The sequence below is a fragment of the Astyanax mexicanus genome, chromosome 10 (assembly GCF_023375975.1).
Source record: "Astyanax mexicanus isolate ESR-SI-001 chromosome 10, AstMex3_surface, whole genome shotgun sequence".
Lineage (NCBI taxonomy): Eukaryota > Metazoa > Chordata > Actinopteri > Characiformes > Acestrorhamphidae > Astyanax > Astyanax mexicanus.
The window spans coordinates 46,914,669-46,941,374 of record NC_064417.1 but is presented as its reverse complement, the minus strand read 5'-3'; the positions used below and the strand labels follow the sequence as shown (position 1 = coordinate 46,941,374).

General features: G+C 36.9%; 1 protein-coding gene across 3 annotated transcripts in view; it reads left to right on the top strand.

Moving 5' to 3' along the window:
* arhgef6 (Rac/Cdc42 guanine nucleotide exchange factor (GEF) 6) overlaps nucleotides 1–26,706 on the top strand; it is a 233,886-nt gene that overhangs the window by 9,043 nt on the left and 198,137 nt on the right. For all 3 annotated transcript variants that reach the window (XR_007440954.1, XM_022684250.2, XM_022684251.2), the window contains exons 3-12: nucleotides 2,690–2,774; nucleotides 13,003–13,118; nucleotides 14,472–14,676; nucleotides 15,598–15,668; nucleotides 15,775–15,869; nucleotides 15,987–16,082; nucleotides 17,174–17,296; nucleotides 19,696–19,834; nucleotides 19,935–19,994; nucleotides 25,813–25,959. Coding sequence is in view for 2 of the 3 variants with exons in the window: in XM_022684250.2 (XP_022539971.2) it covers nucleotides 2,690–2,774; nucleotides 13,003–13,118; nucleotides 14,472–14,676; nucleotides 15,598–15,668; nucleotides 15,775–15,869; nucleotides 15,987–16,082; nucleotides 17,174–17,296; nucleotides 19,696–19,834; nucleotides 19,935–19,994; nucleotides 25,813–25,959 (1,137 nt within the window). In the remaining variant the exon portion in view is untranslated. The remainder of the gene's footprint in view (nucleotides 1–2,689; nucleotides 2,775–13,002; nucleotides 13,119–14,471; nucleotides 14,677–15,597; nucleotides 15,669–15,774; nucleotides 15,870–15,986; nucleotides 16,083–17,173; nucleotides 17,297–19,695; nucleotides 19,835–19,934; nucleotides 19,995–25,812; nucleotides 25,960–26,706) is intronic.

Genomic DNA, 26,706 nt, shown 5'->3' with positions numbered 1-26,706 from the left:
GGAATATAATCAAGAGGAAGATTGATGATCACAAGCCATCAAACCACTTTTTTTGCACCAGGAGTAAAGCAGCATAAAGTTATCCAAAAGCAGTGTGTAAGACTGGTGGAGGAGAACATGATGCTTGAAAACTGTGATTGAAAACCAGGGTTATTTCACCAAATATTGATTTCTGAATTCTTAAAACTTTATGAATATAAACGTGTTTTCTTTGCATTATTTGAGGTCCGAAAGCTCTGCAGTTTCTTTTTTATTTCAGCCATTTCTCATTTTATTCAAATAAATGCTCTAAATGACATTTTTTATTTTGAATTTGGGAGAAATGTTGTCCGAAGTTTATAGAATAAAACAACAATGTTTATTTTACTCAAACATATATCTTAAAATAGCAAAATCAGAGAAACTGATTCGGAAATTGGAGTGGTTTCTTAATTTTTTTCCAGAGCTGTATATATGATATGATATGATATATGATAAAAACTTAACAAAGCATTATGTTGATGCATCAGAGTGAAACATCATCATTTAAAACATCAAAAACAAAACATGCCATATGTATAAATAGTAGGGATGCACAAAACATTCGGCAAACAAAATTATTTTGCCGAAATGGCCAAAAAGCGTTTTTTTTTTTTTTTTTAAACGAAACAATGACTAATTCATTGTTGCTGTGTTTTTGTTTTTTTTTAGTTTTGCAATTAAACATGAAGACAAGAAGTACATTTGGTCTATTTAATTTATGAAGTTCTAAAAACATAGAATTAATAAATGAGAACCTGCGATGGTAATCTATTTTCTGCTAAGAAACAGGTATTTTGTTTAATAGCATTGTCTTTTTTTGCTTGTATAAATAAATAATTTGAATGTATGTTGATATTTGAGATATATCGCCCAGCCCTGCCTTGCATGTGGCTGAAGCCTGAGGCCCCTTTCTGCTGACGGACAGGGTAGAGGGTGGTGGGCGAGTTGTGCAGCAACAGATGGGCAACAGCCAGTAATTGACCTGTTCGTGCTCTGCTCACAAGTGTGTTCTTTTGAAGCAACTGTTGTGAAGTAAGCTTTAGAGAACACTGACAAAAATCCTATTCAACCAACTGAACAACTGCAGGGTACAATAGAACAAACTGTTTGGTGAAAGACCCCCAATTTATTGTGTTTATTGCAATTTATGTACTGGTAATTGTAAAGGTTTCTGAAAGTCACTCTGGGGATAGACAGGGTGGTGTTTTTTGTTTGTCATGGCGTTTAGATAACTAAAGCATAGTGTTTAGTAGGGCAGTTTTTCATAAAAATATCAAGATATTACCTTTTTCCCCCCAAGTATTCAATGCTGTGTATAAAACAACTAGTTTGCTGTATTTCTTAAACTCAATAGCATAAACACATGGTCATCCACATACAGCTGTTCAAACTACAGCTGCTGCAAAATTCATTTACAGCTTGACAACATTTGAAGCTAAGTAACTTGTTGTGAGGTGTTCTCATGTGGGTGAGGTTGAAAACTAGTGAGCATGCACTTGGTAAGGCCATATGAAGTACTGGAGATGAGGTTAGGCCAGATAGTGACAGCAGCTTAGAGAGGGGTTATGATCGTGACCAGCAGCATCTAGCTACAACTGTGTATGTGAACAGATAAGCAACTCTGACAGAAAACAAACGCCATCAGCATTTAGTGCAGGAGACCCCACATTCATGTCCAGGAGGTCAGTTCAGTGCTCTTTGGTTTCCATGGATTGAACATGCTAAAATGTTTAGTTCATATTAAATGTTTGGCATTTCTGTATATATACAGCTCTGGAAAAAGAGACCCCTTAAAAATGCTGAGTTTCTTTGATTTTACTAAATTGAAAACCTCTGGAATATAATCAAGAGGAAGATGGATGATGTCAAGCCATCAAACCAAACTGAACTGTTTGTATTTTTGCACCAGGAGTAAAGGCATAAAGTTATCCAAAAGCAGTGTGTAAGACTGGAGGAGTAGAACATGTCAAGATGCATGAAAACTGGGATTAAAAACCAGGGTTATTCCACCAAATACTGATTTCTGAACTCTTAAAACTTTATGAATATGAACTTGTTTTCTTTGCATTATTTGAAGTCTGAAAGCTCTGCATCTTTTTTTGTTTTTGTTTTCAGCTGTTACTCATTTTATGCAAATAAATGCTCTAAATGACAATATTTTTATTTGGAAATTGGGAGAAATGTTCATTTTACTTAACAAATACCTAAAAAAAAAAGCAAAATCAGAAAAGCTGATTCAGAAACTGAAGTGGTCTCTTAATTTTCTCCAGAGCTGTATATAGACAATGCTACACACTTAGAGGACATATAATTTTTTCAGCGTAACATAATATGAAATATTTTTCCATTACCCCTGTGCAATTAAGAGACTACGTGCAATTACTTGTAAATATAATCTTAAAAGTTATTGACTTTTTATTATTTATATTGTATATAAAGTACTGTTTATTTCTTTAGTTTTTTTTTTGTTCTAAGTGCCTTGCTGTCTCTTTGCTGCTGTAGACCCAATGTAAATTTCTTATCTTATTTTAATCGTAGATATCCAGCATTTTCCTGCAAAGTTCTCTTTATTCTGTTCTAGAATGTATCTGTTCTCTGATTGTAAGTCCTGTCTGATCTGCTCATCCTCCTCATTTTTTTTGTCTCTCTCTTTTTGTGTTATCTGCAGGGCTTTGAACCGGAGAGTTTATATTCTGGGGAGAATTTCAGCAAGGTTCTTTCTACATTGACTGCTGTAAACTTCGCCACTCAAGGTAATTCTCTGACTCTGATCCCTCTGCGAGTCTCAAAACCAGACCTTATGTTCTGGTTAAAGCACTTGACTGTTTAGGCCGTCTGTCTCTCTGTCTCTTTTACCACCTCCCTCGCACTCAGCTTGTGTTTATAGTCTGAGCTCAGTCCCCTCGGCAGCTCTCTAATGCAGTTTAGTACAGTTGATGATTTTGCAGTTAGCTGTGAGTGTGCCGGGTGTTGAAGCCCCGCGGACAGTTTTGGCATTGTGGCTCCGGTGGCTCGGCTGTCTGCGAGAGCCTCGTGTTCAGGATCGTTTTTAGAAAATTGAATACCAGTGGTCTCTCATGATCTACAAAGAGCTCCTCTGTTCCCTGATGTTTGGCAGCGTCTGCAGCCAGATTAAGCTTTCAGTTAGTCTGGACAATGAGCTACATCTAAATGAGCTACAATTCAATGTTCTCATACACTTTACATTTACTGCACACAGATTCATATGCCGATAAGACTGTAATTCATATGCTGTAAAGCTGTAATTAGATACATGGATGTTTATTGTCTTGAAAGCTTTTTTGTATTTGTTTTGCTATTTACAGTGAAGCTTTACGGGTATTTTTGTATAAATATGTTTTTTTTTTTTCTATTTTAATTTACCGTATTTTTGCACTATAAGGCGCACTTAAAATCATTAAATTTTCCCAATAATCACCAGAGTGCCTTATAATCTAAATCTATAATATAAAAGGTTGTAAGGAGCAGTGAAGCCACTCCGCTGAAGGACAGCTTTATACAGCAGTTTTAGTTTAGTTCTCCAGTAGCATTAGCATTAGCTGCTAACCTAGCATTAGCATTAGGGCTAGCTTTTTGAGTTCAGAGATGAGTATTATCGGCCTGTAGCCTACTGCTAACCGTGGCTAGCACTGCTGGAGTGGCATTAGAATTCCCTCTAGAGGTTAGCCGCTAATGCTAATGTTCCAGCTTTAGTGGAAATCTGTAAATCTAAGCTTACTGTAAATAAATGGAAGTGCTTTTCTACCCCAAATAAACAGTTTTAAGGAGAGAAATCTGTGTAGATTAACATTCCGCGCTCATTTGACTTTTTTTTAAGAATTAGAGTTTGTTTACTTAACCTAGCTCAGCTGCTAGACCTGCTCAATTACAAGGAAAACATTGAGACATCTCTGTGCTTTAAGTTTCATAAAATTGCTAATGTTGCTAATAATCAGGTGCACTTTACATATTAAAATAGACAAGAAAATAAATATTTATTTATAGTGAGCCTTATAATCCGGTAATTTATTTTCTTTATTAATAGAAGATTAATATTAAACATATGAAAACAATTAAGGGACACACATGGTATTACATAATAAACAGTACAAAAAAGGCTCTTATTACCAAGAGTGTGCAGATATGTCCTTAAAGATAAATGTACTTAGAAGAATCTAAAGTATAAAACATATTCTGACTTGATGAACTCTTGTTACTGTTTACAGAATAATTACGCACATGTTCCTATGTAGCTTTAATATCTTCAATTTTAATTTTAAATTTACAATGTAAGTTAAATGCGTTAAAAGGAAGAGGTGTCTATTATGCTCATATGAAGTTAAACTTTAATATTTATTTTACTACAGTCACATATTCCTCAAATTACTAAATTATTTTATAGTTCTTTTCACATCGCCAATAATATAATTTTCACAAAAATACCCCACATTTTCATGATATTAATTTATGACCGTATTGCCCATCCCTACCATAGCCATCACAACTTGGGCACTTCTAACTTTTTCAAATGTGGCAGCTATGCGTAAATCTCCAAAAGCATTTAAAGAAGCATTTCACCAGCCAAAGAACTTCTGAAGCATTCAGATGGTTATTTGAGTTTTCATGGTTAGTTGTCATTTCTGGCTGATAGACTTGTCACCCTCACTTATCTTTTCAGTCTATGGCCGTCTGAGTAGATGGTACTTTAAATATCTGAGTATGAATATGTTAAAGTTTACCCTCACAGTGCTGGTAGCTGTTTGTATGAGTGAGAATTCCAGTGATAAAGACCTTGTCACCTTGTTACCTTATCTCATCATGACTACAAGTGTCCCTCTAAGGTGTTTGTGTGCTTATCTCTATGGTACACCCTATGATAGATATTTACATTTTTGTTTTATATATTTTAAGCTGGTATTATTTTTTCTGGTATTATTCTGTTTCTTTAGATTTGTTTTGTGAACACCATACACCTGTTGAAAATCTTTTGATTCTTGAGAACATCCTTATTAAGTCACTGTATTTATGTCCATTTTGGGCATTATGCTTTCTTTTTGAGGCATTTGACCTCAACATTTGTGTGGCAAAAATGATTGTGGGCTCCTTTGATGGAGGGGATGCTTATCACTAGTTTGCTTTCACACAGAAGAATTGCATTCAAACTGTAGAACAGTTGCACAGTCTCAGATGTCACAAGTTTTCTCCAAAAAGGAAGAAAGGTACATTTTTTTTTTAAATTTTTGTCTTGGATAAAAACACTTAAAGAGCAGTGGATAAATCTGAATACATCTAAATTAATCTGAATAAATCTATAATTTGGAAGCAAATTGTTATTCCCCTGACACTAACGGTTTGTTGTCTTTTACATTTTTAGAAATTGTTAAAGGTTGTAGAGTGGTTCGGGTGTGTCCTGCTGCTGCTGGGTGTGGGCCGTGGGAGACAGACCAAACACTGTGTTCTGGCCGAGGCCCACCGGCCAAGGCCCTCACCCCTACATTATGAGGGATTTTCCCTGTTACTGTCCAAAAACAGTATTCAGTCTCTTCTTTGTGTATCAGATCAGTCTGGACACCTAAATTCTGTGAGATCTCTTTAAAAATGTCTAGCGTTATGAGTTATGGGTTTCATTGTGTGCTGATTTAGTCCATTTGTTCTGCAGTTTCGTATTGTGAGGTAACTGCCAGATTACAGCTCCTTGCATCAAACATTTGATTCCTTTACAATTTTGTTTAGGTCTGTCCCTCGTTTAGGTCTGAGGCTTATTTAGCTCTGGCCCTTGTGTAGATATAGCCTTTGTTTAGGTATGGTCCTTTTGTAGATATAGCCCTCATTTAGCTCTGGCCCTCGTTTAGGGCTGGCCCTTGTTTATGTCTGGCGCTCTTTTACGTCTGGCCCTCGTTTACGTCTGGCCCTCGTTTTGCTCTGGCCCTTGTTTAACTCTATCCCTCGTTTAGCTCCGGCCCTCGTTTACGTCTGGCCCTCGTTTACGTCTGGCCCTCGTTTACACCTTACCCTCGTTTTGCTCTGGCCCTCGTTTAACTCTATCCCTCGTTTAGCTCCAGCCCTCGTTTACGTCTGGCCCTCGTTTACGTCTGGCCCTCGTTTACACCTGACCCTTGTTTAGCTCGGGCCCTCGTTTAGCTCGGGCCCTCGTTTAGCTCGGGCCCTCGTTTAGCTCTGGCCCTCGCTTAGCTCGGGCCCTCGTTTAGCTCGGGCCCTAGTTTAGCTATATCCTTGTTTAGCTCTGGCCCTCGTTTAGCTCTGACCCTCATTTACGTCTGGCTCTCGGTTAATTCTGGCCCTCGTTTACGTCTGGCCCTCGTTTACGTCTGGCCCTCGTTTACGTCTGGCCCTCCTTTACGTCTGGCCCTCCTTTACGTCTGGCCCTCCTTTAGGTCTGGCCCTCCTTTAGGACTGGCCCTCCTTTAGGACTGGCCACTTAGAAAATGCCAATAAATTTAATATGCTAGGAGCTGAAGGTGGCATCTCTCACATTAAATTACTTGTCTTTGACTATATCGTACTACACAAAATTTACCGTTTGCTGCACTAAGATTAAGAACTGATTTAGGCAATTTGTTGACTTTGACAAAATCTTTGGCCTTAGACATGACCTAGGGCTCACAATTGTTTGGGTCTTGCCCTTATTTGGGTTTGACTTTTGTTTAGGTTGGATCTTCTCTTAGGTCTAATGCTTCTTTAGGTAAGTTGTTTAATCCGGACCCCTGTTTAAGTTAAGCTTTGCAGTTTAACTTAAGTTCAGTTTTATGGAGGTGGAAAAATCATGTTCTTGGTTCATCGTGTTCTTGGCTTGAATGGCATTCACCAGAAATAACTCTATGTAAGAGTGTGTTGTATCAGTCTCTTACAATAGTGGGGTGGAATTTTGGCCCCGTCCTCCTTCAGCAGTCTGATGTTTGAGGCCTTTCTTACATGTTCAGCCTTCACCAAGTCCCCCCACTGCATTCCAACTGGATTTAGACTCGGCCTTTGACTTCGACTCTCCATTCTTTCTTTCTTAAACTGTGCTGTCACTAATTTGTTTGAGTGTTTGGTCATGTTGATAGATTGTTGGGTCTGTGTCAGTTTCTTTTTTAAGCTTTTTTTTGACATTATGCTGCTTTCTGGCAGTATTTGGAAGGGTTGATTTGGGTGACCTGTTGTTCTTGCCTTGAAAAAAGAAGGCAGATGTTAAGCTAACTTTAACAGTTTTGGCCAAATGATTTAGTTTTGATGCTTCCATCCTAAGCTTTGTAACATAGATTTAAACACATTTTGCCTTCATAATTATTAATGGGTCTAATATAAAGCTCTATTACTGTACCAAACAGTGAAATAGTAGTGTGTGCATATGTTTGCATATCTATTCTTTCAAAAATGGCAATATATTCTTAATTTATCCTTCTTTATATTTCCCAGCCATGCTTTTTCTGGGTGGCCATGCTTTCTGCCCTCATCACTCCTAATGTAATGCTGGTCAGAACAGGCACTGTTAACTGATGTATCGGATCCCCATTGATGCCACAGTGCTCTGTGGCTGGGACTCCTAGTCAACACAGTTGGATTCCCTTTCCCTGAATTGATGAGATGGCTCTCCCATCTACTGCTACAATCATTCAACATCATGCCCACAAGTGCTGGCAATGGTTAGGTAACATAACATAAGGTTGTCCCTTTCTTCTTATCCTGGAGAGTTTCTCTCCAGAACTGCTATGTGTACACAGTGCATTGTGTGTGTGTGTGTGTGTGTGTGTGTGTGTGTGTGTGTTACAGAGAGTGTTGCAGCTGCTCATTTGTGCTGCAGCCAGCAGACAGTTGTTTATTGAAGAGCATGTGGATATGATGGGGGAGGAGCTCACTGTGCTGTGATGGGCAGAAAAACACTTTATGGTGTCCTCCCCCTCTCTACCTCCCACTGCACAGGACAGGACAGGACACAGTGTGTTCTCATCATGTTTTTTTGCCCTGCACACATTAAGTCACTAACTGGACCCTTTTAAATTTGTAATTTTGTAGTTTGTTTTTGGAATGGAGGAATGCTTAATACACTATATTGCCGAAAGTATCCACTCCCTGGATGGAGCTGCTCGGCCATGGACGCCTGTTTCATAAAGCTTCATATACTGTTGTTGAATGAATTTGAAGCTACATAAAGTTTGGAGGTAGAGCTGGGCGATTAATCGATTTTATTGATTAATTCGAATTTACAGTTAAGGACGATGTGTTTTTATGAAAATTGTTTTTCTCTGAGTTTCTCCTCCCTCCTACCTAATTTGCTTAATAGCATATTAAATTGTACTTGTTTTCTATTTTGTAAGTTTTATCAAAAAGTTCACCATTTTATTTATTTCTGTTTGTTTTTAAGGGTGTGTTTATTTATTGTTTAAGTTTGAGGGTGCATTGTGTCAGTACCTAAACTATGTTGGAGAAAGCTTTCTACTTACTAGATGTTCTCTCTGTTTACAATAGTTTTTTTTTGCTTGTTTCTGGTTGCACTTTAACCAAAAAGGGAAAATTTTTAAGTGAAAATAAATTAAATAAGAACTAGTTTTTAACCATTTCTTTATCATCTTAAAAAAAAAATCGATTTAAATCAAAAATCGGATTAAAAAAAAAAATAAAATATTTTTTTTTGGGCAATATCGCCCAGCTCTATTTGGAGGTGTGTAGTGATGAATGTAGTGACTCTGCAGAAAGTTGGTTTCTCTGTGCACTATGATCCTCAGCATCCGCTAACGATTGCTGAAGGTAATAGAGCTCCTCCCATAAATGGTCTATTTGCAATAAACCTGGAGATTAGGCACGCCAAAGATGTGTTTCAATGTGATTGAGACATTTTGGGAACCCTCACTGTATGAACCACATACTCATTTTTAAATGAGTGTATATTAATTTATTCTTTGCCCATTGGCAGTATATGATTTTATCTTTAATATTGTCTGATCAGTTTTCAGGATTGGCTAATTCTAATAAATACGTGGCAACCCTCAATTTCATATTTTGGCAGGCCATCATTTTTGTGATAGCTAATACCTACCTCAATATCATTTGTTGTACTCAAACCGTGGAGTGTATAATTTATATCATATATCAAGTTGGATCATTTACTTTTTAATATCACACACTATATATATATATATATATATATATATAGTGTGTGATATTAAAAAGTAAATGATCCAACTTGATATATAATATAAATTATACACTCCACGGTTTGAGTACAACAAATGATATTTTGTTATACACATATATATGTGTATATGTGTATATATATATATATGTATGTGTGTATATATATATATATATATATATATATATATATATATATATATATATATATTGCAAAATGATCACGTTCTGCAGTTACTGATTTTTGGAGGTGACTGATTTAGGTTTGGTAGGTGTGTGTAGGTTGAGAAGGTGACTTGACATGAGGCCTGGGAGATAGCTGTGTATCTGGATCAGGCTGAGAGCGGCGCTGTGGGAGGTAGAGAATGGGTCTGGAGCCTCGGCGACCCCTGCAGAGCCGAGTTCTGTTCAGAGCACAGAGCAGATGACCTGCTGCTGCTGCTGCTTCTGCACCACAACACTCTCAGACAGGAGAGAGTACAGACAGCGCACAGCTTCATTATTTCTCTGAGGGGACGTTTTATCCTCCTGGAGAGCCCTCATCATGCTCAGGGTACACTGTGTGGCTTTTCTGGAAACTCCAGAAATGAGAGGGGAGCTTGTGGTGTTTGATATATAGCACTGAGGCAGCTGTAAGTAATCGTACGCTGGTGTTAAATGTGGTCTCTGAGTCTGTGATTAGTGTCAGATGCACTAAATGGGCTTTAGGTATAAAATTGAGATTTATAATATGATAAAAAACCTGCAATAAAGTGTATGTTTCTTTTTTTATTTATTTTCTACACTGTAAATTATTATTAAAGACATTGAAAACAATTAAGGGACACAAATGGAATTACGTAGTAAACAGTAAAAAAGTGTGTATCCTCCACATTAATCCCCTGATCTAAACCTGATGAACTGAGATGGTGATTTGAGGTGATTTAATTGGGATGAGCTGGAGCTTCACAGCATGAAGGAAAAGCAACAACTATTGTTCAGCACCTCCAGGAACTCCTTCCTTCAAGATGCTGAGAAAACTAGTCCAGGTGACTCTCCCTCATGAAGACACTGAGATTAAAAATACCAAGAGTGTGCAGATCTGTCCTCAAAGATACATGTGATACTTGGAAGAATCTAAAGTATAAAACATATTCTGGTTTATTTAACACTTTTATATTGCATCTGTTCCTGTATAGTTTTAATATAGTCTTACATTTTATATTGTAAATGTAATATTTATCATAAATATAAAGAGAACACATTCAATGAGAAGAGGTACCTCCAGACTTTTGACTGGTATTGTGCATATAGACACGCACACAGTCCAGTCGGAATATTATGACCATTGTATCCAGAGGAACTTAAGAACTACAGTCAATAATTATAGAATTACAAAGTGCTTCTATATGATCTGCAGATCTAAAGAAATTGGTAATAAGTGTAGAAACAAGAAGGTGGCCATAAGATTTTGACTGTATGTACTCTGTGTAGCATCATTCCCTGAGAAACCAAACAAACACAGCAGGTGCAATAAAACAATAGTTTTATGTCTTGTATAATATGACTTATGTATGATATAGGGGTGAAACGAGTAATTTTCTGTGCCTCGAGTAATCGTTTTTTTAATAAAAAAACTCAAAGCGCGGTAATTCACACTTTTAATGTGACAACGCGCTTAGCGTTACGTACAGAGAGAAGGTTAATATAACCTTATATAAAGATTAACATTAATGTACCTTAATAACATACTGAGAGCTGTGGAGCTCTGATTGTTAGGAAAGTTTGGTTAGTTTATAAAAACAGACAATTCTGGACTTAATACAGGCTTTATGTAAGGGAACACATCGCTAAGGAGTTTATAAACAAATACATGTCACTGGCTTTGTGAGACAAACTTGCAACATCTCTGCTGCTCAGAAGCTAAGGTGCACGACATCATGCAAATGTTTATGCCTTTTTTATTGATTAATTCCCTTATTCCCTTATTATTAATTTACTTATAAGAAATCCTTGTTGAAAATAATTTAACTTAATTTATTAAAGTACTAATTATTAAATTATTATTATTCCCTTTATTTCTATTTTTATTTTTGTCTGCAGTTTGGAAATGTATGCTGTGAAAAAGGAAATCAATTGGTCATTCATTATTAAGTGAAATGTATTAATTAAATGTATTTTTAATTACTCTTTAAGCTTAGTTTTATCCGATTACTCGATTAATCGAATCGATTTTTCAGTAGAGTACTCGATTACTAAAATAATTGATAGCTGCAGCCCTAGTATGACATATTGCCCATTCATAGTTTATTGGTGTGAATAGTCGATCTTATCTTATTGATTTACATTGATTTTTTTCAGAGCGCTTTTGTCCCACAGCCTGTTCAAAGTCTTAGATTCTGTTTGTAAGCCAACATTTCATTCCTAAAAGTACATAACTGTCGTAGTTAACTTAAGTTTGATAGGCCCTAAACTAGAACTAAAATATGCTAGAGTAATACACAAGTAATGAACAGTAATCTCTGCATTAGGAAACTTGTTAAGATTTAATGGGCTAAACACATTAAATTTGGAAAGGATATACATGATTTCGGTGTTCATCCATTGTTTTTTTGCACATTTAAATGACTCAACAAGATCAAAACTGCTTAATTTAAAACCCGATAAGTGCAGCATACTAATTTGTATGAATAAGTTATGCTTGTTTGACAGGCAGTGTGCGAGTGCAGTATAGTGCGTGTTGAGGTAAATGACTGTAGGGGTGTTTGGAGCGAGTTTAGGTGATCTGAGATGACCGGAGCATCTGTGCGACACGTCCCGAGGGCTTTGAGCGAATCATGCGGAAATGTTTTCAGCGAATGTGAAATTGGAACAAAGTACCATCAGCTGCACACAGACTCACACTGACAGAGGGTATCTGTCTTTGATTTAAGATGATTTGTTTTGCTTTGCTTTGCTTTGCTGCGTAACAACAACTAAAAAAGTACATTTTCAGTAGGGGTGTCACGATTCTCTAAATCCTCAATTTGAATTTATTTCCGTTTTTTTTTTTTTTTACAGCAGAGAGGCCTATGCCAGTTTTAGATTAGTCTATGGTCAGTCATTGGTTTGATTCATCAAATTTACAATATCTTATTTCAAAAGGTGGGCTTGATATAAGTGATGCAAAGTGATACAAGTGATCTGTTATACACCACATTAGGCACTAATGGTCAAATTTAAATAATTTCATTAAGATATATATGTAATGCCATCTAGTGGCTTTTTTGGTAGCAGCATTGTGCACTTTTAAAACAGCAATGTGCAACATAAAATAAATAATAAAAAAATCAGGAACAGTCATGTACAAAGTGATAGAACAATTAGAGCCTTAACAAACTAAACTCTATCCTACTATAACAGTTAAACATGAAAAATAAGACTTTAAGACTTTTTCGGTCCCTGAGAATGACAAGTTTTTTGTTTATTAACTTTATCTGAGAGAAAGATATTCTCTGGAGAAAGGGCTGCTCTTTGAGCAGTCACAATGTCCGCGGTGTCTGCTACAGTTTGCTGCGCCATTTGCGTAGCGTGCTGCACCATGTGCTTAGCGCGCGCGCGTGCTTGTGTAGCTTAGAGGGAGGGATCGTCTATCATCTTTTTTACTTCGAGGCTCGAGACCATGACACGATCGATTTCGATAAAATATCGAAATTGTGACACCCCTAATTTTCAGCTATGTTAATAAGTCACCTAATGGAGGTAGAGGTGGAGTCCTTGTTGGAAAATTCCACTGTTGATTGTTAATGAAGGTAATTGTTGATAAATGCAATAAAATGATCTGATTATGTAACTACTGTCCCTCTCTTCTGTCTCTTCCGTTCTCTGTAGATCGCATCAGTGATCGGTCATGTCCACCATCCAGCTCCTCAGCTCCTAACCTATCACTCTCCACATCATCCACCTTAAAGTCCAATAAGTCCTTTCGGCGACAATCAAAAGGAGTGGTAAGATATCTCTATCTAGATATTTTCTGGATTTTTGCATTTTGCATAACTAATATGATGTAATCTGGACATTATCTAAGCATATTTACCGGATCATTTAAAGAGTGCACTAAAAACACATCAAAGCAAACCATGTGCAAATATTCTCTCTGTTTATTGGACAGACCGGTCTGGGTGGGGAAGGTATTGTTTTCAAGACTAGTACATAGTTCACTGCTATTTAATGTGGACTGACAGCAAGATATGGCATTAGTTCATAGCTGTATGTATGTATGTATATATATATGCTGCTTTTTTATTTTATCATCTAAGCAATGATTTTCTTACTGTACTTCACCTGTCAGACCTCTAATTATTTCTTTACTGAGACTTGAGCCATTGTTAACCTGAATTAAAGGCTAAAGCTGTTGCCATGTGGGTCAGCCAGACAGGACTCTTCCTGTACCAGTTTTCTCCAGTTTCCAGTCTTTTGAAGGTGCAGGAAACAGCACTCAAAATTAGGGCTGCAACTAATGATTATTTTGGTAGTCGACTAATCTGATGATCATTTTTTCAATTAGTCGATTAGTCAACGATTATTTCTGCCATGTCCTCCATCTCTAAAAACAACAGAAAAACAGCTATACGTGAGATTTAAAGGCATTTAAATGTCCACATGTTGTTTAAACATGGAGAGTACTGATATTTAATGAATAAATATGTAATCTTTTATGTTTGGGCACTTTTAGAGATACAGACCAAGTTTCTTCTGTCCCCAGCACTTTGTGTAACGCAGTACAGTATTTGTAGTCTACAAATTTAAATAATCAACATTGTCCATAATATCGACTAATCTCTGCAGCTCTACTCAAGATCTACCTTTACACATTAAGTGAAAGTGGTCCAAATCCAGCTATCTGACCAATTATGATATTTACATATTCAGACATTGCCTCAGTGCCATTATTTTGGTCCAAGGGTGAAACATAAACCAAATTTATAATGCCATTTTTGTACTCATGATGTTCTTAATACACTCAAACAATATCGTCCCATTTATCTATGCACTACACGTTTTATGTGTTATCTTAAGTCAAGTCAAGACAAGAGTGAAGAGGCCTTTAATTTTCATTACATCTGAGTACAGGCACAAAGTGTAACGAAATTACATTCCTTCAGAACCGTGGTGCATAATAGGACAATGAACAATAGACAAGTGCACGGTGTAACAATGCTGCAACATCAAACTATAACATTACAATAAATACAAAAGACGAGACAGTTTAACAGACTGGACGTTGCAGTACCGTGCTCCTGTTATCTCACTGATTACTAATAAATGTATGGTCTTGATCTGTGTGCTTGTGTCTGCAGGAGATGTCTGAGAATGGAGGGGGAAGCCAGCTGATGGTAAAGGCAAGGTTTAACTTCAAGCAGAACAACGAGGATGAGCTGTCCTTCAACAAGGGCGAGCTCATCCACGTCACCCGCCAGGAGGAGGGCGGCTGGTGGGAGGGGAACCTCAACGGCAAGACCGGCTGGTTCCCCAGTAACTACGTCCGGGAGGTCAAGCCATGTGGTGAGTGGGCAGTTCATCATCAGCAGTCCAACAGCAAACCCGCCAAACATATTTCAGTACATTACATAAAATGACAAATGACAAGTCTGAGTTATGAGTGCAGAGGCTGCATTTCTGGGTCATTGTTAGTTCTGCACAAAATACATGCAAAGTAAAAATATAGCAGTTATAACTAAATTGCAGTTCCTGGTGTTGCTATGGTGTCAGTGGTTGTTGCCAAGGTGTTGCTAAGCGGTTTCTAGATGGTTGTTATCTGTGTTGGTTGCTATGTTGTTTCTAAGTGGTTACTTGGTGGTTGCTAAGCTGTTTCTATAGTATCCGTGGTGGTTGCTATGGTGTTGTTAAGTGGAGTTATGTGTGCAGAGGCTGCATGTCATTTTTAGTTCTTCTCAAAAGACATGCAAAGTGAAATACTTTACTTTAGTTATAATAAACAAGTCCTATTAAATTTGGGAAATTATAGGCATGCATACAACACTGTCTGTAACATACATGTTTACATTGTGTATATTTACATTAAATTTGCCTGAAATATTTAATGGAATAATTTATAAATTAGAAGTTTAACACAAAATGCTTTTTTGTGTTTTGCACTTTTTGAAAAAACACATTTCAAAAGTACATTTTCAGATCCATAAATTAAAGTCTGTGATCTCAAATTTAGGCCTGAGGTGAAATTTAAATGAATGTGTCTGGAAATGTATTAATCTGAAAATTAAGTTATTTAAAATGTATTGTTTGTTCAAGAATATATTAATTACATAAAGTATTGTCAAAATTCAAATGTATGAATAATTAAACAAATGAATATTTTTTTATTAATAATTAAATATTTTTTCCTCCTATATATATTAAATATCATGCTTATTTTTTATGTTTCTGAAAAATCTGCTGATTATTTGTATAATTTCTGCTCCTCAGATAAACCGATTTCTCCAAAAGCTGTGAAAGGGTTTGACGTTCCTCAGCTGACCAAAAACTACTACAGTGTGGTGAGTTGACTGTGTGCTCAGAGAAGACACCTGAGGTCAGGTTTAGGGGTTTGCGGGGGGCTGAGGAGACCCTCTGCTTATGACGCTGTTATGGTTTGTGTCTCAGGTGGTGCAGGACATCCTGGAGCATGAGCGTGAGTTTGTGAAGGAGCTTCAGACTGTGCTCACCTGCTACCTGCGCCCTCTACAGGCGAGCGACAAGTAAGCAGAAGAGCTTTTAATTATCATGAAAAAATAATCAAAAACTCTTTAATATGTGTTTTTAAAGTTTTTTTTGTATTGGGATCATATTAAACACTGGGTGTTCTTACTGTGCAGGCTCTCCAGTGCAGACAGCAGTAGCCTTTGTGGAAACTTGGAGGAAATACTCACTTTCCAGCAGGGTCTCTGTGTGGCTTTGGAGGAATGCGCCAAGTGAGTATATAATAATAATCAGACTGTGGGATACAATTAGTTAAAAATAAAGAAACCTCTGAAGAAGAAGAAGAAGAAGAAGAAGAAGAAGAAGAAGAAGAAGCTGGGCAGAGAGGAATGTGAAGTCCCATCAAAATAGAGCTTAGATCAGGCATGAAATCCAGCCTAACCCGGCCCGAGCCTGTGCACGCTCTGCCCAAGCCCGACCTGACCCATAAATTGTCATTATGAGCCAGAGGCCGCTTTAAACCCCACATTTTTTTTTAGCAAGTTGAGTGTTAAAACTGAGCTTTTTAAATACACATTTGGGTTGTTTAAATGAATGAGCGAAATCTGTTCAGAATGATGTAATTAACATTGCAACATCAAAGAAGCATATTACTGAGAATAATCAATAATATGATAATACTCTTAGGGCGTTTTCACACCAGCACTGGTTGGTCTGGTTAAAACAGACTCTGGTTCGTTAGCATCCTTGATGCTATTTGTTTGGGCAGGTGTGAAAACAGTGATCACACTTGTGAGCTGATCAAAACAACCATAAGAAGACAAGCAAGAGTTCCAAACGAACTCTGGAGCAGTTTATATGTAGTGAGAATGACCCAATTTTAAAATATACTCCTCATATTTAATCTAAATGGCTGTTCAGGTGCAGTTTAACCTGATTAAGAAAAGAGCGCATGGTCATGTAGGATGTGTAAAGATCTGAATATCCTTAGGGAAGCACAGGACAGTGTTTGAAATAATGATAAATAATAGCATAATACATAGTACGTACAATTGCATAGTTGTATGGAACAAAGAATGTTTAATTCTTAATAATATTCAGACTTTAAAATTAAAATACAACATTAAATGTATTACATATATCTAAAAAATATTATCCTCAATAAAACCCCTGTTTTTAAACGAAGCTGACATTCTGGTCCTTCACGCTAATGAGTGATATACATGTTATTTTATACATTTATTGTACAATAAGTGGATAATGTAATTATTGTGACAGGACTTTCTGTACAGTATTTCCCTGTGTTTCCCTGTTCTATCCCTGCAGCATCACTAAAGCCCCTGTTTCTCTTTCTGTCTCTCAGGATGCCGGAGGGTCAGCAGCGTCTGGGCGGCTGTTACTTGAACCTGATGTGCCAGATCAGAACGCTGTACCTGTCCTACTGCTCCAGCCATCCGTCTGCAGTGGGTGTGCTCACTGACCACAGGTTAGAGCCCTCGGTCTGGTATTAGAGAAAGGGGTGTTTCAGACACAAATCAGAGACACAACTTACTTCTTTCTGATACAGAGTCAGTGTTGTTCTTTAGTTTGGGACTGGAGCTGTGAGGATAATGTAGCTAAGAAGTCGTAGAAGTTGCTTTTCTGTTTGCTCTGACAATATTTTAGCCAGATTCATGACTACCACCTATTGCATGCACTGTCCACTGTGAATATTAATACTTTCTAGGGGTGTGACATATTGTATCGTATTCGACGTAATAGCACCAACATGTTTTAATATTGTTTTAATATTGCAACAGTACCCTAAAATATGCCAAATGGACCATCAGTGTACAGCTTTTTGCTGTTTGTAGCAAAAGGCAAATTCACACTGTTCTCATTTCCCATTAAGTATCTACTATAGACATATTATATCTGGCCAGTATCATTTATTTTATGTCAGTCCTGGATATATTGGAGTACATTGTTAAAATCTGGTTTACCATATCAAAAATAAATTGCGTTTTTTGAGGCTGGTAACTCTGATGAACTTAACCTGTGCAACAGAGGAAACTTTTGCTCTTCTTTTCCTGGGGCAGTCCTGATTAGAGCCAGTTTCATCATAACTTTTTTGATTGTCTTTGTACTTGAGGATACTTTCTTGATTCATTTTTTTCTTTTCTTAGTTGAGTAGTTCTTGCCATAATCTGGATTAGAACATTACTCAAATAGAGCTATTCACTGTATACCTGTAACTCTACCTCTTCACTACTTTTATCTTTTTAACTGATGCTCTCAAACACATTAAGAGGCAAGAAATTCAAGTAATTAACTCTTGATGAGTTCAGCACAGCTGTTAACTGAAAGCCTGGGTTAGCTACAGTGATTTGATTGTTGTCTGCTTTGCCTTTGGTAAAAAGGCATAGGTCTTCCACCAGGTGGTGCCACCACTCTTCTTTCATTCGTCTTCCAGAGTTCACTGGTGAACTTAGTGTGCTAAGCTCATGCTTCAGTTCTCACCTCCCACAACCACCACCGCCACCTGATTTGCTTTCAGTGCCGCCCCGTGTAAAACCTGATGGTGAATTTACCCTGTGCTCTTCAGAACACGTGTTGGCAGCATGGTGACAGTGACACACTTCCTGTAGGCCTTTCACGAGTGGGTCTTACAGCCGTGTTCCTTTGACTTTCCCCTTCCACTTAAAAAAGAGTAACACTCCACAGCAGGTTGTCAAAGCAGAGCATCGTGTATACACAGGAAGCCAGCCCTAACCCAACAGGATATCTATAGATGCGGTTCTTGCTGATGGAGGCAGAAGACACACTCTCTACATTTGTGTTCTCTGATTGCACCTCACCCTGCAACCTTTTGCAGCGCTTTCCACAGCGTGTAGTGAAAGCATGTGTTGAGATGAATCATCGTACTTTGGTTAACTTTATCTGCAAGCAGCGTCTTTCACCTTTCACCAAAACAATTATGATTGTTCAGCAGCTACTGATTTGGTTCGCTGAATTTAAAGGTCATGTAAACAGGGCGTGTGTGTCAGAATTCGATGCTAGAAATAGATTCTTTTCTTAGGAACTCTCACTAAACTGATTTTGACTGCTTCACTTTAAATTATGCTTTAATTGCGTGTCGTGTAGAATGTTTTGTGTACGGATGAGACCAAAATAGAACTTTTTGGTTTAAATAAAAATGTTATGCTCGGAGAAAGGAAAGTCCCAGCCAAAAAAAAACTTACACCATCTGTTAAACATGGTGGTGGTAGTATCATGGTTTGTTGTTTTGCTGTTTTGCTGTATCTTGGCCAGGACAGCTTGCCATCATTTAGGAATAATGAATTTTGCATTAAATCAGAGAATTCTAAAAAAAAAAATGTCAGGACATCTGTCCATAAACTGAATCTCAAGAGAAAACGGGCCATGCAGCAAGACAATGACCCTAAGCACACAAGTCGTTTGACCAAATAATGGTTACAGAAGAATAAAGTTATTGTTTGGAATGACCAAGTGACAGTCCTGACTTTAACTTAATCCAATTCGAATGCTGTTGTAAAAATAAAGAAACCCACCAACATCCCAGATTTGAAGCTGTTCTGTACAGAGAAATGGGGTGTGTAGTTAATGATTTTAGCTATTTTTTGACTGACTTTCCAAAAGTCATTGGATATTAGTGTGCACACAATGCAGTGGTCTTTAGCATCCATGAAACAAGACAAAAGTCATGGCATACTAGTTTCTTTCCTTCCTCATTTCGATCTATATCGTCTTGGTTTAAGTTAAAATTTTATACCATTGTGAATGAATTGTGAGTGCTGTGGAATTGTGCATGTTCTGGAAAAGCAGATAAACAGCATCTCAAAACACAATCTGAAACAGCTTTGTTTGCCTCTTTTTGATGGACAGTGAGGAGTTGGATAAGTTCATGGAAAGCCAGGGGGCCAGCGCTCCAGGAATTCTGACTCTGACCACCAGCCTGAGCAAGCCCTTCATGAGGCTGGAGAAGTATCCCACGCTGCTGCAGGAGCTGGAGAGACACGTGGAAGTAAGAGCAGACCTTTAGCCAGTCGTTTTTTTTTTTTTTTTTTTTTTTTTTTAGAATTTTAGGTGCAGTTCTTCTAAACGATTGTGTTTCTCGCCTACAGGAAGCCCATCCAGATTACAGCGACATCCTGAAAGCAACCATTGCTTTTAAAAGTCTTGTGGTAGGTAACTTTTTTTTTTTTTCCTTCTTTCTCTGTGAACTCCCACGGATAGGTAATCACAGTGCTTGTAAATGAGTTTATCACACCATACAGTGTATATTTTTCATGTGTTTTTGTGAGTGTTACTTTCAGTTGCATGGCCAGCTGCCACTTTCTCACTTTTTTTTGGTTTTAGTTTCGTGATCAAATGTTAGAATGAGGTTTTCCTGAAGCTTGCGAAGCTTCTTTCACTTTATTCTGGTTTTCTGCTAGCATAGAGGTCAAGGGGGGTCCTGCTGCAAATACCAGGGTTCATACGTTCATGAAAAACCTGTAAAAGTCATGGAATTTGAAACAGCAGTTTCCAGACCTGAATGAATTTTACAAAATAAAAAATACCCAGAACGTTTTGGAAAAGTCATGGAAATTAGGTCTACAAATCTTTGTGTTTCAGTTTATCCACGGAAAAAAAATCTATTTTGAGCTGACAAATACGTCAGCTTATCAGAGTTAATTCAGTAATTTAGCTCAACACAATGGAGCTCTCAGGATCTGACACACATTTTGTTATTAAAGATTGTGTGACAACATTTTCTGATTCATTTTAACCTACTATAATCAGTTTTAATTATAGTTTTAGTTGATAGATTAGTTGTTGATTTTATTGTCCATGTCTGCACTGATGTTTTAAAAATTGTACGACCATGAAAATTTGCCATGAAAGCAGGGAAAAGGCATGAAAAAATCAAGGAAATTGATTGGTTAAAAAGTGTATGAACTCAGAAATACACAGCCAAGCCGGTGGATAGGCAGAACACTGAGGTGTTTAAAAACTCCAGCAGCACTGCTGTATCTGTCCCACTCACTGTACCACCAGCACAACACACTTTACTAATAGCACGTTATTCACCACTATGCCTCACTACCCACCACCTAAATAATACATTATGCGATTTGTGTTGGTCCTGTGGGGTCCTAACCATTGAAGAATAAACAGGGTGAAAGGAGAATAATGAGATCCAGATCCAGGACTACAATTTTTCATTTCAGGACTACATAAGCCAAATCCTATTTCACTTAGCCCTCTGTTTTGCGCGTTAACGTCTATGGGTAGGGTGTCCCAGTTCTTGTTAGGCTGGGGGGGTAGGTTAGAGGAAGTGTTAGGGCTACATGACCCTTTTAAACAGAGATTTTTCAAAACAGAGGGCTAAGAGAATCACTGGCAAGATGGCACTGGCACAAATGACCAAAAAAAACATAAATGAACCCTTTTCCTTGTTTGAAAATATGATAACCACTATGTATTACAATATTTTAATGTGTAGTTTTAGTGTTTTATGTTCATAGATAGATAGATAGATACTTTATTGATCCCCGGGGGGAAATTCTTGGCATCCAGCAGCAGGTTACACAATACACAAAGTTAAAAAAGATAAAATATAAAATATAAAGATACATATAAATAAATAAATAAAAATACATATAAATAAATAAATAAATAAATAAATAAATAAATAAATAAATATAAATAAAATATAAATTTTAAAAATATAAATTTCCTTCATAACAAGCAAAAAAATAAAATTGCTTGTAGTTCATCTCAGTAGCTACAGCATTTGTACAGACATAAAGAGCCTGAAAAAATGTGGAATTTTAAAATAGCAATTTCCAGTTTTGAAAAAGTAAAAATATATAATAAGTTTCTATATAAGTTATAGAATATATTTTACACACATTTTATTATTGAAGATTGTGTGTCATTGCTTAAAGAATGTTTTTAAATCAAATTAATTAAAGGCCTACTGTAATCAATTTTGATTTTAGTTTTAGTTGATTTTTGGTTTTATTGTCCATGTCTGCACTGACTTTTTAACAATCATATGATCATGAAAGTTTGCCTTGGATAGGCATAGATAAGTCGTTGAAAAGTCATGGTAATTTTTTTTATGGTTAAAAACTATATGAAACCTTGTAGCTAGCTATCTAACCTTCCTGTTCCACCTTAAATGGTGCAACATACAACAGAGGCTGCAGCATTTAAGGTGGAATGAAGAAATAAAATAGAAGTGAATAAAAGCTCAAGTGATCTTCAGAATCCCATCACAGAGACATTTAGAAGTGGACAATAATAATTAAAGTTAACTATTTAACCAACAGCTGGGTTTCTGAACTTTACCACTCCACTGCTATAACTTCATATCTGTATCAGGTTATTGAAGGGTTATCCCAAGTCTTAGGGGAAGGATTCCATCTATTCTTCTTCTCTAGTTCTGTTCCAAGGGAAAGGGTTACACCCCAAATCAAAGCATAGGGGTACAAAAGAAAAAATAGAATTGGGCCATATTGTCCTATATGATCAGTGGAACTGAACTATGAATAGTGCGGTAATGTCATTATGCTAATGCTAATGGTAATTCTGACACCACAGTTCTTCTTTGCAGACGATTACTACATCTTCAGTAGGTGCATCTGTTCCAGATGTGGGTGTTCACTTACTGGGTCTTCACGGTTTTAGACTTTTCCTATAAGATTTGAAACATTTCAGAGAGGAAAGAGGAATCAGTGAGTCATTCCTGCTGCTGCTGCTGTTTCTGCTGTTTCTGAGAGAGAATCCTCCTCAGTGGGGTGTCGCTAGCATCAGCACTTTGTTCTTCCCAGTCTCTTTACTTTGAGCTTTCTGTGGAACACCTTGGTTTCATTGCTAAGTTTCTTTGCCTGTTCAGGGAATTTCCCCTTGATTCTCAGTAGTCTACCTCCGTAGGTGCTACCTTTAGCCCCGGTCTACCCCCATGACTGAAGAGAAAAAAAACTGCATTGCGAAATCTACGTCTCGTATGTAAAATAGTTGTGTTTGTCTGTTTTACTCCTAACAGCGTTAACCACAGGCAGCGCTAAAACTAACATTTCGGCTTATTCCAGACTACAGCCAGCGGAAAGAAAGAAATATATATATATAGAGAGAGAGGATTTCTTCTATAAATGTTAGCAATATTACATCATGGCTGGTGATATAATAATAGTTCCTACTATTGCGCTTCTTATAACGCCTTTGACTTGTCTCATAGGTGACAAGACCTTGTCGTTTAACTCATTGAACCCTAGGTTTATTATTCAGTTGTTAATCTTAATGCAGAAACTGTTTGAATTTAATTGTGTGAATTAATTAATTAGTAGACATTTTCTTCAGCATATCTTGTGGGTGGTGTTCCACAAGGCTCTATTTCAGGGCCAATTAATATTGATTGGTATTAAGTACCAGTATAGTATAGTTATATATACGAGTGAAGAGCTGATTTGTAGGTTTACATACAGTTTCTAAGTGTTTAAACTGTCCAGTTATCGTCTAAGAATTATTCACACATATATTCACAATATATTCCCCACACAGTATAGGTGCTAATATCATAGTGAATCAGTGCGAGGAAACTTATCAGTTCAACGCATCATAACAAATTTCATCGCAGGTTCTTCCATAGGTGCGTTTTATGTTCTATTTGGAACTATTATGGTATTATATCACCAACCATGATGTTGTATTCGCAATATTCATAGAAGAAATCTTGTTTCTCTCTCTCTTTCTCTTTCTGCTGGCTGTCGTCTGGAATAAGCTGAAATGTTAGTTTTAGCTCTGCCTGTGGTTAACGCTGTTAGGAGTAAAACAGACACACACAACTATTTTACATACGAGATGTAGCTTTCACAATGCATTTTTTTCTGTAGACAGGGACTGAATGCAGCACCTACAGATTTAGATTACTGTCGTGAAATGTCATGATGCATTAAATCAATGATTTTCCTAACAGTGAATCACACATTCATGTAGCCAAATGTTTTTGAACTTTAAACATTTAGCCAAATGTCGTTGGATGCAAGGCAAACTAAATGCATGTGGGCGCAGCTCTGTTACCATATAGCACTATATAGCAACATCTTCGCAACCACCTAGCAGCACCATAGCAACCAACAGATGCATCACGCAACACTACTGTAACTCTCCAATTACATGCACAGTTTTAGCATGTTTTACAGTTTAAATTGCACATTTTTAATAAATATGATTTTACTCAGTTATAGCATTTTATAATCAGTGCAGTTAGAAATCCATCTGTAGATCATGATTGTGATGCATCTCACTGGAATCATGGAATTCTTTGCAGCTTTGAATAGGTTAAGTAAAATTCTTAAAGTAACACTCCCATAATAATGTATTAAAATTAGGGAATGAATAATTTGGAATAAGAAACGCATTATTAATTACGCCACCAAGTTTGACCCCAATTTCTGCCGTAACCTGTCTGGAACTGTCTTGCCGCTGTCACCTCTCCAAACTTAGCTTTAGCGCGGAAAAATGCTAAGAAAATAACTCAATAGAAACACACACTAACTCTTTAGAACTTCTACTTAAATATCCATTATAAAAACTTGGGTCTTAAGAAGAAGAACTGTAATTAATCACAGATAATCACAGAATATTGTTGTAATTAATCTGATTAGATTTTTAATCGCATTCTGAGCTAAAACACAACTTTTGGCAAAACTGTAGAATTGTAGAAAAGGTCTGTGAACACTGTTCTGTTACCCAAACACATTTTCATATAGCCAAATGTTTATGCACTTCATCATTTAGACAGAAGCTTGTGGAAACAGCTCTGTTACCTAAAAGTATTCACATTTCACCATATAGCAACACCTTCACAACCACCTAGCAACACCTTCACAACCAACAGCTACAGCACTGCATCACTGCTGCAACACTGCAATCACACACAAAGCTTAAGCTCTCTAGTTTAAACTGAACACTTAGTTATAATTAAATATAATTATTCTTATAACTGTAATTTTATAACTGGTGCAGTTGGATCTCCACTCTCATGTCACAATGCATTATGATGCCCCACTTCTTGTACACGGTAAGAGTAAGAGCAAAGCTCCATTTACTTTCGACCACAAATTAAATGTTTTCTAGAGTGCACATATTTTATGCTATAAACATCAAACAATTGTATAACTTTTGGGCAAAAGTTGGCATCCCATATTTTAGACATAAGGACCCTGTTCTGTTATCCTAAAACACTTTTGTTTAGATTTTCATTTACACTTTAACATTTAGTTACAAATTTGTGGAAGCAGCTCTATTACCCAAGCATAGTCTCATTCCATCATTTTACAACACCTTTGCCACCACCTAGCAACACCTTAGCAACCAACAGCTACAACACAGCAACACTGCTGCAGCATTGAAATCACACTTGCGGTTTTCTACACTTCTAAAAGTTCTAGTTATTTATTTAAATTTTTAATCTGTTTTATTTTTGTTTGTTTTGTGCAACTTTAAAATAAAATGCAGTGCAATGAATTTATCTGGGGCTGGTCTTAATTCATTTGTATGTGCTACATTACCTAGCTACGATCTTCTGAGAATTATTTAGTGATATACAGCTCTGGAAAAAAAAAAATAAGAGACCACTTAAAAATTATGAGTTTCTTTAATATTACCAAATTGAATATGATCAAGAGGAAGATCAGAACATCAGAATAAGGAACATAATTTATTCACTGCATTATTTATTCACATTACATTTATTTACTGAAATGTCTCAAGTTATTTGAGTTTTCTTACAGAGTGTGGAAGTCTGGAAAAGAGTATGGAATACTTTTATTTTCAGATGTGTATGAACCCTTTTCTTTTGTTTAAATCACAATTAAATGGTTTTATAATCAGTGCAGATGGATCTACATCTTTAGATTAACAGAGCAGCTCCTCAAAGTAAAACATAATAATAACATTTTGTGTTCTTGTTTGTTTGTCTGTCTGTCTGTCTGTCTGTCTGTCTCGCAGACGCAGTCGCAGGAGCTGCGCAAACGGAAGAACCTGGAGCTGCAGATCCTGTCAGAGCCGGTGCGGAGCTGGGAGGGGGACGGCATCAAGTCCCTGGGGCAGGTGGCCTACATGTCTCAGGTCCATGTGCAGAGCACCACGAGTGAGGTGAGGAGGAGGGGGAGGGAGGGAGGGAGGGTGAGCAGGCAGATTAGAGCACCCTGAGGTGATGGGGTGTGGGTGAAGTCCTGACCCTACACACACTTTTCTCAGCTATGCGGTTACACAACTCAACTGTTCAAGTACTGTGGTTTTACTGGCATAGTAAAGCATCAGGCTGATGTAACCTTCCAAATGTAAAAGTATAAAAACATATTTTTTATTTTTATTTAAATTCCAGCTTTAATTTAAGACCAAATGATAAGAATAAGGAGTGCATACAAAATGCTCATTTTAATTTAGAAGACTGAATATCGTCACTCTCCAATGAAAAAAACTTATCTCCAAAACTGCAACTTTACAGGAGAGAGAAAAAAACCTTGTAAACTTTAAATGGAAGTCAATGTAAAAATAGTTTATTTTTAGGTCATTTTGAAGAGTTTCTATTGGTCCGTTCATCAAGAATTTTTGGCACAGTGTAAGGGACAGTTTGTCTGTTCAAATTATGTAGTAAACTAAAAATTGACAAAAATGGAGATGAGTGTTTTTCATTGGACAGCGACGATATGCTTCTAAAAGGTCAAAAATATGTACAGTTGCAAAAAAAAAGGAGTTGACCTTTTTGGATTTTATTTAACTTTTTTAGATTTCTGCATAGATTACTAATAAAATGTGTAGGAAACATTTTAGTGCAGGCTAGGAAAAGTAAGTGAACCCTAGAGTTTTTACTTTTACATTTCAGTTCCATTTGAATTA